This window comes from Cavia porcellus, unplaced genomic scaffold, assembly GCF_034190915.1.
Source record: "Cavia porcellus strain 051 isolate PalLab524CR breed Dunkin Hartley unplaced genomic scaffold, mCavPor4.1 scaffold_28, whole genome shotgun sequence".
Taxonomy (NCBI): domain Eukaryota; kingdom Metazoa; phylum Chordata; class Mammalia; order Rodentia; family Caviidae; genus Cavia; species Cavia porcellus.
Window position 1 is genome coordinate 51,499,816 of NW_026947511.1, and position 11,300 is coordinate 51,511,115.

Here is an 11,300-nt window from a genome sequence, read left to right on the forward strand (position 1 = left end):
AGAAAACCCAAACAAAAAATGAAGGGCGTGGAAAAGAGTGGGGCAAGGGAACACGTTTGTCGTCGTTATGTCTTTCGTTATTGGAGGTAGCAGAGGAGTTAGGAGTGGCTTTACAATTTTTTTTCGGACAGGCATTTTCCAAAGGTAGCCCGGGCGCGCGGAACTACAGTATTTCCGAAGGTCCTCTTCCGGCACCTTGCGCCTGCGCTCTGGCAGGCGTAAAGGCGGGCGGCCGCGGTAGAGGGAAGCCTGGAACCGGAAGTGAAGGTTGATTCCCTCCTTCGTCGCTGTTTCTGCCGCCATACGCGCTTGCCCTGCTCAGGTAAGCTTTGGCCTTCACTACCATCCGCCTCCATCTGCGGTTCTCCTTGTTCATCCTGCCACGCGGGTTCCTGATATTTCTTGCTCAGGCGATGGTCTGGTCGCTGGGGCTTACTTGGGTAGTTATTTTCATTGCTTTCATTCTTTTCTAGAGTAAAGAGCTGTTTGGGGGGAGGCAGGGAAGAAAGGGGGGCCCAAAATCCAAGATGGTGGTACCGGCGCCATTGTGTTCCTTTTCTTCGCTCCTGGCTCTTCGAGTGGGTCACTCCCGACCCGAGGCTCCAGCGACTGCGAGGGGCGGCGCTCGGCGTCCCTGGCTGCGGGCTGTTTGTGGAGGGCGGGGCCCTCGTCACCTTCCCCCGGGCCTGCCCTAGGCCGAGGTGGGATGAGGAGGAGCCCGCCTGTGGGCCCGGTTGGACCTGTCTCGCCGGCCTTCTCGTCTTATCTGAAACTGTTTCGAAATGGGGATATCATTGTTTCTCGGAAGATATTTTAGCAGATTAGGAGCCCAAGCGTAACATGAGACTGCTTGGTAAACATTTTGTTAAAAGCTGGAAAGGGAATACTGTACCTTTTCATTAAGCTGCTTCGCTGCAGTGACTTAATTCTTTTATATTTTGTTGCTATTTTGCAGCGCTGGGGACTGACGCTTGACCCTCTGGCGCGCTAGGCGAGCACGCCCTGAGCTGCGCTCCCAGTGTCTTTGTGTTTTGTGTTGCCACTGAGGCATTTTTCTTTCCCTTGCTCCCCACCACTGACTGCACAGGATTTCCTGAGCATTGGAAGCCGCTGCTGAGGAGTGGGAGGTGCACGGCAGCCATATGATGTTCTGTTCTGAGACGTGAGCGCTCTGCGCAGTGCTGACCCTGATCTATCACCCTGGACTGATGGCTGCCGTGCAGGGATCGGCGCAGAGGGATGCAGGGAGAGCTCAGGATCCTCCCTAGGATGTTCCAGGACTGCTCATTTCCATTTGCACCTCTCCTAAGTGCTAGATCTTTTTCAGCTTCTCGTGATGCTTTTTTTTCAGTGTTACTATAAAGAAAATTTTTAAACATTAAAAAAACAGTTTTTTTTAAATTTTTACTTTTGAGACTGGCGTTTCACTGTGTAGGTCAGGCTGGCTTTGACCTCTGAGGGCCATCCTCCAGCCTCAGCCTCCGGAGTGCTGGGGTTACAGGTGTGTACCCCTACACTGGCTCAGAGTATTTCTAAATTGTCTTCGTATTGAGCTTGTTTGTGCTACTGTGAGCCACAGTCTTCCTGGCAGCCATGTTCGCGGAAGCTACTTTTTACATTTTTCTATTACAGCTGCTTTTCATTTGTAGGCCTTGTAGCTGTGATTTTTCTTCCCAGCTGTTGTAGTTTAGGGAAAGTAGGAAGGGCGAGGCAGTGGAAAATGGTGAAAGCCTGCTCCTGACTGATACCTTTCGCTGTTTTGTTTTGTTTTCCTAGCTCTTCTGTCAGAAGTATCTTTCTTCCCCTTTGCTTTCTGCACCCCCTGCTCTTCCCCCTGGTTTGCACCTGTTCTGGGAGACCTCACCCAGAGCCCCCTCCCCGCGCCTCTGCCGGCCCAGTGATGGCAGAGAATGATGTGGACAATGAGCTCTTGGACTATGAAGACGATGAGGTGGAGACGGCAGCTGGGGGAGATGGGGCCGAGGCCCCTGCCAAGAAGGATGTCAAGGGCTCTTACGTCTCCATCCATAGCTCTGGTTTCCGCGACTTTCTGCTCAAGCCAGAGTTGCTCCGGGCCATTGTTGACTGTGGCTTTGAGCATCCCTCAGAAGGTAAATTTTCTGTTAGCCCGAGAGTTCTCCTTGGGCACTTCAGGGGCTCCTGGACAAAGATGGTTGTTCAGATGGTGAAGATTAACATTTAGAATAGTACAGGGCACAAGTACCAAAAATTGTCTTAATAACGGAAAGGTTTGTTTAGTCTTTCCTGATGGCACTGAAGTGCCAGTAATCCAGAGCCAGCTTAGATGGCAGACTGCCAATGTGCCTGGTTTTTTCTTCTTGTCTGTTTGTTTTTTTTAACTTTGCGGTTTTGGCTATTAAGTTTTCAGAAAGGACCTAGTCAGGCCTTTAGTTTCCCCTTTTGGGCCAGGCCAGAGCTGGTCTCTGGAAACATTTTTGACTGGCCTAGAAACGGCTGGCTTTTGGGTCAGGTACCAAGTGCTTCATTTTGTTCAAGGTTGCAGGGTTACGTGACCCAAAGCATGGCAACCTAAGTAGGCGAGATGGCCTGTGGCAGGCATTGAAATGTCACGGATTGTTACAGTTTAAGAAACATAAGGACAGAGCCAGGAGCACTGAAGGTGAGCTTTTGGGAGGCGCAGGAGGTCATCAGCTCCTCTGGGAGCTGGACCTGGAGGACGGGAGCTCGGACAAGCTAGGGGGGTTTGATTTGGCATTAACGTGACCAGAGGTCAGAGAGGTGCATAGGGCCTGAAAGTTTGCAAGAAGCATTTGGAGAACTGAGTGGGAAAACACGGCTGTGGTACAAAAGGTGGTGAAGTTGTTTGGAGACAAGTCTTGATTTCTTTCTTTTCTTTCTTGTAGTCCAGCATGAGTGCATCCCTCAGGCCATTCTAGGCATGGATGTCCTGTGTCAGGCCAAATCAGGCATGGGAAAGACAGCAGTGTTTGTCTTGGCCACACTGCAGCAGCTGGAGCCAGTGACCGGGCAGGTGTGCTTGGGGAGTGGGGCAGGTGTGCTTGGGGAGTCGGGAGGGCCTTTGGGTTAGGCCCGCATGGGATGGGAGTCTGGCCCCGCTGCAGCTCTTCAAGCTATGAGCAAGCGCCTTGCCAGCTAGCAGGAATATTCTGTTAAGTGTGGATTTAATTATTCAGACCTCAGCGCTGACGTCATTTGGCCCTTACTTCCCCAGAGGGAATATCGAGGGGCATGTGCTTCCTGTGACTAGGGCTACCTGTTTTCTCCCCAGGTGTCCGTACTGGTGATGTGTCACACTAGGGAGTTGGCTTTTCAGATCAGCAAGGAGTACGAGCGCTTCTCTAAATACATGCCCAATGTCAAGGTAAGCCTGCCAGAAGAACCCAGGGAGAATGGGTGTGGGGGCATATGCCCTGGAAACTGTGGAACAGGTGCATGAAAACTCCTGCCTACTTGTAAATGGCAGGAAACTCCTGCAGACTCGAGTGTGCAAGAGATTTTACTTTTGGTTTCCATTACAAGCTCAGAGGTGCCAGCTGTAGTTTAATTTGGAGAAACTAGTTTGCATTGGCTTAACACAGTGCAGATACACCTGTGCTGCATGAGAGTGTGTGATTGCTGTGCTGATCCGTGCCACAGCAGGGGGTTCAGCCTCATTTGGGAACTTGCTGGAATTGATCAGCTGGGTGTGAAAATACCACCGCAAAGGCAATTCCCCTGCAGCTAGAGGTGACAGGCACTGGCTTATAATTTCCTGTCATGCTGGCTTCAGTGAAGAACAGCACTTTCCGTTCCAGTTGTTACAAGTTTTCTGTTAGTACTTTATAGTGTAGAGGAACTAGGAGTGTGAGAGCCATAGCCTTAAACTGAATGTTTCTTAAAAATCAAACAAGTAGTTGTTCTAATTGGCGTCTTACCGGGGAAAAGATGTGTTTTCCCAGCTGTAACCCATTTTCACTGAAGGTGATCGCTTACCCCACCCCAGTGTAGCCGCCTGGTGCCTGCTGGGCAGGTGCCCCCACCCCTCCTGGGCAGTGTTTTCTTAATTTGTCAGTTTATAGTACTTTGTGACTCCTTTCCACGGAACATTAGTTGGTTCACACTTGTCTGATGTTCTGAAAACCGCTTATTTAACCCTTGAGATGTGACTTAAGGCCAAGGAAGCTGGGCAGTGTCTGTGGTGTACTTGCTGCCTTTGCGCCGAGCAGGAAGGTGTTCACATTTGTGTTGAGTTCAGCAGCGAGCCAGAGTTGCATTCTCCCTCTGCAGCCCCAGCTTAGCCACCCTCGGGTCGCTCAAGGGACTCGGGGTGCTGCGGTCAAATGAGACTGGGCAGTCATGCAGGGCACTCTAGTGCCTGCTATGGGAGGCTCAGGCAGGAGGACCACTTGCACCTAGGGGTGAAGGCCACCCTGAGAAACACAGTGAGATTCTGTTGAAAAAACGCAAAAGCCAGTGCACATGGCGCTCCCTAACTCGCACTTAATCCTGCTCAGATCCATCCTGGGTTTGTGTGTCACTCCCTTAGTGTCTTGCTTGCTGTTCCTCCTAGTATTTCATATCGGCTACAATTTATATTTCAAAGTGTAACTGATTGAAGTTAATCATTCCTGGCAGGAATCCTTCCTGGGTGGGTGCTCCTGACCTCCTGGTGTGCTGCAAATGTCACTCATTGGCGGCCTCGGGTTTACCCTGGAAGGAAAGACTTCCCCAGAATGGGGATTTGGATGGTCTGATCCCTTGACTGTTTTTACCCTTTGAAGCTGAAAGGCAGTTTCTGGAGGTGTCCCTATTCTATGAATTAAGGCTCAGGTCTTTATCAGCTGTTCTAGTGGTTTAGTCATGGGTAATAAATACACATAGTTTAAATCAGTAACTGAGACTTTATGTGATAGTTCTTTTAGAACAGCTTGATGTTTCATGTGTTTTTGCGGGGTGTGTGTGTGAGTGAAGGTAATACAGGAGGTTAAATCTGGGGCCTTCAAATTGAGTGCATTCTCAGTATCTCCTTTTTAAATTTTACTTATTTTTTGTCTTTTTGAGACAGGGTCTCACTGTGCAGTTCAGGCTGGCCTGGAGCTCACTTTGTAGCGTAGGCTGGTCTCAGAACTTGCACAGTCCTGCGCCAGCCTCCCAAGTGCTACGATTACAGGCGTATGCAGACATGCCTGGCCCCTCAGCTCTTTTTGTGTTTTGAGACAAAGTTTTGCTAGGCTGTCCAGATGGCACTGGAACTGGTAATCCTCCTGCCTCAGCCTCCCAAGTGCTGGGATTATAGGTGTGCACTGTGCCTAGCCCATGTGCTTTTGCTTGTGTGACTGTATCAGGTTGTGTGTGTGTTTTATTGGTACATTTTAGATATACATAATGATAACATTCATCCTAAGGTATTTGTACTTGTATGTGATACATCTTTTTTTGTAATTTTTTTCATCTTGGGGCTGGGGATTTAGCTCAGTGGCATAAGCGCCTGCCTTGCAAGCAGGCATTCGTGAGTTCGATCCCTGGTACCGATAAAAACAAAAAAGACCCCCCCCCCCAAATTTTTTTTTCATCTTGCTTTTTTTCCCCATCATCCTTTCCAGCCCCTCTTCCCCTCCTTATTTACAAAAGCTTTGTTTCCATTTTTTTCTTCTGCTGTCTTTTTCTCCTCTCACCTGCACATGTTCTTCCCATTTCCCAGTATCTGTTAGATGTACTAGTCCTTGTTTATTTATTTTTATTGGTCCCGGGGATCGAACTCACAACCATGCACTTGCAAGGCACTTATGCTGCTGAGCTAAATCCCCAGCCCCACTAGTCCTCATTTATACATTGAGTTTCTCACACCAGGGAGACGGTGCAGCATTGACACATGCGTGTGCCGTTTATTTCATGGAAGTTGCATCCGTTGAGCTAGAAATGGCTCAGGCTCTCCCAAGTGCTTTTCGTGGCACTCAGTGGTGCTTTCTTGCTGTCCTTATCCTTAAACTGACCCCTTAGAGTCCTGAGAAGACTACGCTTAGGTCAGGACACAGGCACTTGATGCTTTCACATGGCTGGGAAACTCACCTTGGTTGTCACCTCAGTATTTGGGCACCCATAGGAATTCTGGTACTGGGGACTGAACTCACAACCTTGTGCTTGTGCCACTGAGCCATATCCCTGGCCGATTTCTTAAGTTGTTCATTGTGACGTGTGCTGAGTTGATTAGAGGAGTCCTCCTGACAGAATGGGAGGTGGGATTTCCTTCCTTGTGAGACTGTCCCTGGCCTGCAGGTGGCTGTGTTTTTCGGTGGTCTGTCTATCAAGAAGGATGAAGAGGTGCTGAAGAAGAACTGCCCCCACATTGTCGTGGGAACTCCTGGCCGCATTCTTGCCCTGGCTCGAAACAAGAGCCTCAACCTCAAGCACATTAAACACTTCATCCTGGATGAGTGCGACAAGATGCTTGAACAGCTCGGTGAGTGGCGGCTGGGAGGTGGCTGTCTGGGAGATGCCTCTGGTGCCAGATGATGTCCGTTGGCTGCAGGAGCACTTGGTGCGAGGACGACTGTTTACCTATCACCCATGCCTGATGGCTCAGAGCGCCCTGTCCCTAGACTGGGGGGTACGCGTTGTTTCGGTGGTGCGTGGGACTGAACCCAGGGCCTGGTCTTTGTTCATCTGGACTTTTCCTTTGTAATTTTCTGTTCTGGCAGACATGCGTCGGGATGTCCAGGAAATTTTTCGCATGACCCCGCACGAGAAGCAGGTCATGATGTTCAGTGCTACCTTGGGCAAAGAGATTCGTCCAGTCTGCCGCAAGTTCATGCAAGATGTAAATACCCTTCTACCTTCTCTCCTTCCACTCCCCGCCCGCTGAGTCCTCCCCTCCTCGCCCTCTTTCTCCAGACTCCCGTCCTCAGACCCCAGAGGAGGCAGTGCCGTCGGGAGCGATGACTCCTGGAAGAGACAGAGAGGCAGAGACAGCTAGCGCTAGGGTCTGCGCCAAGGCTAGGGAAACTCCGGAAGACTTGGTCGGGTTACAGAGAGCGGGGAGCGGGCCACCTTTTCCACCCGGCGGCAGTCCTGAACCAGTTCTCTCTTGGCGGAGGGCAGGTTGGCTGCCCTCCTGCCTCCCGTCATCTTCGCAGCCCCATGCAGCCACGCACCTCAAGGTGGCAGCGAGCATCCGGCTTCTGCTCAGACTCACAGCTCCCAGGCAGGAGAGCAGAGAGGGACAGACAGCAGGCAGGGCCCAGCCGTGAAGAAGAGCAGCTCAGAGGAGTGTCCCTCCCACCCCGGGGCGGGGGCCTCGGGCCCCCAGCCCCCACCCCTGCCCTTCCCGCCCACCCCTCCTGGCACCCACACCATCGGAGCCTCGGTCCATGGAGACGCGAGCTGGCAGCAAGAGAAGCTTCATGGCGACGCGGGAGTGCGACACACCGAGCTGTGGATGGCGGCGGCGGAGGCCGCGGGGAGCCTGACCAGGAAGCGGAGGACCAAACCAGCTCTTTTTCTGTTCCTGGTTTTTTTCCTGAACCTAACAGGAGCTGCGCCCCGAGTGCCCCCATACATGTTGGGGAGGGGTGTCCTAAGTGGGGTGGTGGATTTTTTTTCTTTAAAAAGGTTATTTTTAAATTCTCAGTGGAGAGGGTGGGGAGAGGTGCAGTGGAACGCTCTCCTGGACCGTGAGCAAGCAGCTGTGAGGGTCGGGCTGGGCGCAGCCGTGGAGCAGCGGGGCTGTTCCTCCCCGCATGCTCGTCCTTGGGGTGATGGAGTTTATAGTTCTGAGTGGGCCAGAATTGGGTGTGAGTTGCGTTTAGAGAGCCTGGCTTGCTGGCCTGCTTCTCCAGGTGTCCACTTTTTTCCTGTGAGACACAGACCCCTTCGAGTCTTGATGCCCTGTATGGTGTGAAGACACGGGGTCCTCCAAGACGCTACAGAGGCCAGGGGTGTCGGGGGCTTGGAGCCGCCCTTTGTCAGTTCCTGACTTTTTTATGCTACTCTCCTCTGCCCCCAGGGGTTGAGTTTGTTTTTATTTTTAGTTTTTAGTGGATGTGTATTTGCTGCTCTATTTGCTTTTCTGTTAGCATCAAGTACTGATAGTTTCCCTGTAAACCTGTTGATGGTTTTACCAGTAGAGAGCAGTGTCGCCCACATGAGTTGCTTGTGGTCTGGGAGCACGCTGCCACTCATCTCCAGTAATTTTTCTCTTTAAAATGCGCTTGATTACATCCACTGTAGCCCTCTGGTCTTGGAGGCATCTGCTCCCTCAAGTGCATGAGACTGTAGTTTGGAGAACTAATGAAGCCGTCGGCCTCCCCACGCTCTCGGATGGAGGTTTCTGGCCCCAGGACTGTTTCCTGTGGTCCTTGGTGTCAGGTCACGGCCTCCTCTGTGCGTCCCCTGTGAGCTGCTGTTTTCTTCCTCCTACTTCATTGGAGGTGCCGGCTTCTCGGCATGGGGTGGTTTCACTGCTCTGTTATTTTGTGAATTTTTCCCATGAGTATTCATTTGGGGGCAGTCTTAAAATTCAACTGATGGGAAGCAGATGAGGTCACATGTGAAGGACCACAGGAAAATGGGTATTTTTGGTGGTGGCGGGGTTTCCAGTCTCTCCTCCCATCCCCCCATGGGGTGTATTGGAGATCAGCTTCCTCCACCCCCCCAGGTTTAACCCCCCCACTCTGCCCTCCTCCCGTCCCCACCCTTTCCTCCCTCTCAGCCAATGGAGATCTTCGTGGACGATGAGACCAAGTTGACGCTGCACGGGTTGCAGCAGTACTACGTGAAACTGAAGGACAACGAGAAGAACCGGAAGCTCTTTGACCTTTTGGATGTTCTTGAGTTCAACCAGGTCAGTCGTTCAGGTCCAGTTGGTGAGGCTGGGCCCCTTCTCCAGCTGCGCCAGAAACCTGTGGCAGAGTAGTCTTTTTTTTTTTTTTTTTTGGTCTTTTTCGTTTTTATCGGTACCAGGGATCGAACTCGAGACTGCCTACCTGCATGGCAGGCGCTTATGCCGCTGAGCTAAATCCCCAGCCCCGGCAGAGTAGTCTTTATTGAGGGTGCATGCAGTATAAGGTTTCCTTTTTTGGGGTCAAACCCACGACTGTGCCTACTGGGAAGTCCCTAACTGAACTGTGCCCTACCTCTGAGAAATTTCCTTCTCGGTGGTGTAGACATTGATCGCAGGCCTTCACAGCAATTCACGTCCCCAGTCCTTTAGGGTTTTACCCAGGCCACCTTTGACCTATGATCCGCCTGCCTCAGCCTCCCAGGGTACTGGATGACAGACAGGGTGCAGTGCCATGTGTGACGGGGAAATCCTCTCAGAGGGAACTGAGTTGAGCAAGGTGGAAGGTGCTTTTGTTTCCTGGCTGAAGAGATAAGATAGATAAGAGAGATACTGGGTCCTCCAAGACGGTACAGAGGCCAGTACCAGTACCAGGGGGTCCGGGGGCTTGGAGATAAGAGAGCTTAAGGAAGATAACCCTCAGAGTAAAATCCCAGGGGGAGTTTATAAGTGTGTAAAAAGCGGTTGAGTTTGGAAAGGCGTGCATTCTTCAGTGGAGAGGCCAGTCTGTCCTTTTACCTGGTGTGGTCTGTCTGCACTAAAAACTGCACTCTGGAGCTAAATCGAGTTTCCTTAGATTTAGTGTTGTGCCGAGGGAGAGTCAAGAGTCTGATCTTCGCGGAGCTTTTCTTATTCCTAGCGTGTGGCCGAGAGGCAGCCTCCTGTCCTCCTAGGCCTGGCGATGTGGGTTTCTCTTCCTTGCGCCGCCTCAGGGCTGCCCGCTGAGGAAAATCCAGCCCTGGAAGGCTCTTATCTCTAGTGCAGAAGTGCAAATGCGTGATGGAAATAAGAGGACCGCGGGCCTTTTAGAGTAAAATTCCTGAAAATCCGCACCATAACTTGTCTCCCGCCGCGGCCACCGCGGGCCCGCAGGTGGTGATCTTTGTGAAGTCTGTGCAGCGCTGCATCGCCCTGGCCCAGCTGCTGGTGGAGCAGAACTTCCCGGCCATCGCCATCCACCGCGGGATGCCCCAGGAGGAGAGGTGCGCGTAGTGGGGGCGGCGGGCTCTGGGGACGAGGAGCCGGGAGAGAAGGCACTCAACCGTGTTTCTCATTTCCTCTCTCCCAAGGCTCTCTCGGTATCAGCAGTTTAAGGACTTTCAGCGGCGGATTCTCGTGGCTACCAACCTGTTCGGCCGGGGCATGGACATTGAGCGGGTCAACATCGCCTTCAACTATGACATGCCCGAGGACTCGGACACCTACCTGCATCGGGTGAGCCCCTGGCCCAGGGGCTCCTACGTCTCTCCTCCTCTCCCCTGGGTGCCTCCCCCTCCTGGGTCTTCTAGTGTTCCCTTTGTTGCCTTCAGGTGGCCAGAGCAGGCCGGTTTGGCACCAAGGGCTTGGCCATCACGTTCGTGTCGGACGAGAACGATGCCAAGATCCTCAATGACGTGCAGGACCGCTTTGAGGTCAACATCAGCGAGCTGCCGGACGAGATCGACATCTCCTCCTACAGTGAGTGTGGCGCCCTGGAAGCGGCCGCCCGCCGCTTAGTGTCCCCTTGTCCTGAGCGTATGGGTCGTGGGTCCCTTGCATAGGGAGGGGTGCCTGATGCACCTGGGACTTGCCCGCTTCCTTCCTCCTGGTCTTTGATGGCTGTTGGGAGAGTTTTTACGTCCTGTGGGACCCTTCTTCCCGCCCTCTGTCAGGTGGTTTCTCCTCCTTCTCGCCCAAGTCCACCCCTGACCCTGCCCAGTCACAGGCCTGTGCAGGTCCTCTCCTGGGTTGCCCCAGGTTTGGCCTCAGCTCACTCGCACTCATGTTCTCTGCAGTTGAACAGACTCGGTAGAGGATGCGCCCTCGCAGACTGTGCCAGGATCTCTGCAGGAGAGGACACTAGGCGTGGGGGTGAAGGAGACACTACTGCCACCTGCCCGACGGCCCCCACCCTGTCCCGAGCTTTCTCCTTTTGCATCACCACCACTCCTAAGCTCCGTTCCCAATTTATCAGCATTTTTTTTAACAAAACTAAAAATGAACACCAACGTGCGTGTGTGTGGTGTCTGTTAAGTCTGTGCCTTTGGTCCTTTATTGTGTGTCTGAGCCTGGGACAGTTCTTTGGGGCTGTGAGCCCAGCCTTGGGGTGGGGTCAGCCGGCCGACCCGTGTCTCTGCCCTCCTCCCGCCTTCCCTGTGTTCTCCTCTGGGTGGGGGCTGGGCAGGAAGGCAGGCAGGCTGTTTGTAGTGCCTAAGGGCGCTGGGGGAAGTGAGGCATCTCCCTGTTCCTGCAGCTTGTGCTCGTCAGACTCCGGGCCTGGGCC

General features: G+C 52.7%; 1 protein-coding gene and 2 non-coding genes across 5 annotated transcripts; all 3 read left to right on the plus strand.

Annotated features, from left to right (window-relative positions):
• The first annotated feature begins 131 nt into the window (after positions 1-131).
• Positions 132-11,025, plus strand: Ddx39b (DExD-box helicase 39B). Of its 3 annotated transcripts, none has more exons than XM_063239204.1 (11): positions 132-322; positions 1,777-2,111; positions 2,886-3,013; positions 3,272-3,364; positions 6,259-6,442; positions 6,681-6,799; positions 8,690-8,821; positions 9,911-10,020; positions 10,108-10,252; positions 10,348-10,495; positions 10,813-11,025. In XM_063239204.1, the coding sequence occupies exons 2-11, from the start codon at positions 1,901-1,903 to the stop codon at positions 10,827-10,829; spliced, it is 1,287 nt and encodes a 428-aa protein (XP_063095274.1). In that variant the 5' UTR covers positions 132-322; positions 1,777-1,900; the 3' UTR covers positions 10,830-11,025. The 3 variants fall into 3 exon arrangements, with proteins under 3 accessions (XP_063095274.1, XP_063095275.1, XP_063095273.1); XM_063239205.1 differs by having other exon boundaries at positions 286-440; XM_063239203.1 differs by lacking the exon at positions 132-322 and adding an exon at positions 2,518-2,641 and having other exon boundaries at positions 1,946-2,111.
• LOC111758029 (small nucleolar RNA SNORD83) lies at positions 1,138-1,214 on the plus strand. The gene has a single exon (XR_002792270.2). It is a non-coding gene; the product is annotated as a small nucleolar RNA SNORD83 (small nucleolar RNA).
• Positions 6,487-6,562, plus strand: LOC111758030 (small nucleolar RNA SNORD83). The gene has a single exon (XR_002792271.2). It is a non-coding gene; the product is annotated as a small nucleolar RNA SNORD83 (small nucleolar RNA).
• Positions 11,026-11,300: the final 275 nt, after the last annotated feature.

Bases quoted from the DNA above. Each gene is read 5' to 3' on its own strand.
- Ddx39b (XM_063239203.1), top strand. From the start codon at position 1,947: ATGAGGTGGAGACGGCAGCTGGGGGAGATGGGGCCGAGGCCCCTGCCA. The intron at 2,642-2,885 runs GTGAGCTTTTGG...TCTTTCTTGTAG, and splicing joins CAGAGCCAGGAGCACTGAAG to TCCAGCATGAGTGCATCCCT. The intron at 8,822-9,910 runs GTCAGTCGTTCA...GCGGGCCCGCAG, and splicing joins ATGTTCTTGAGTTCAACCAG to GTGGTGATCTTTGTGAAGTC.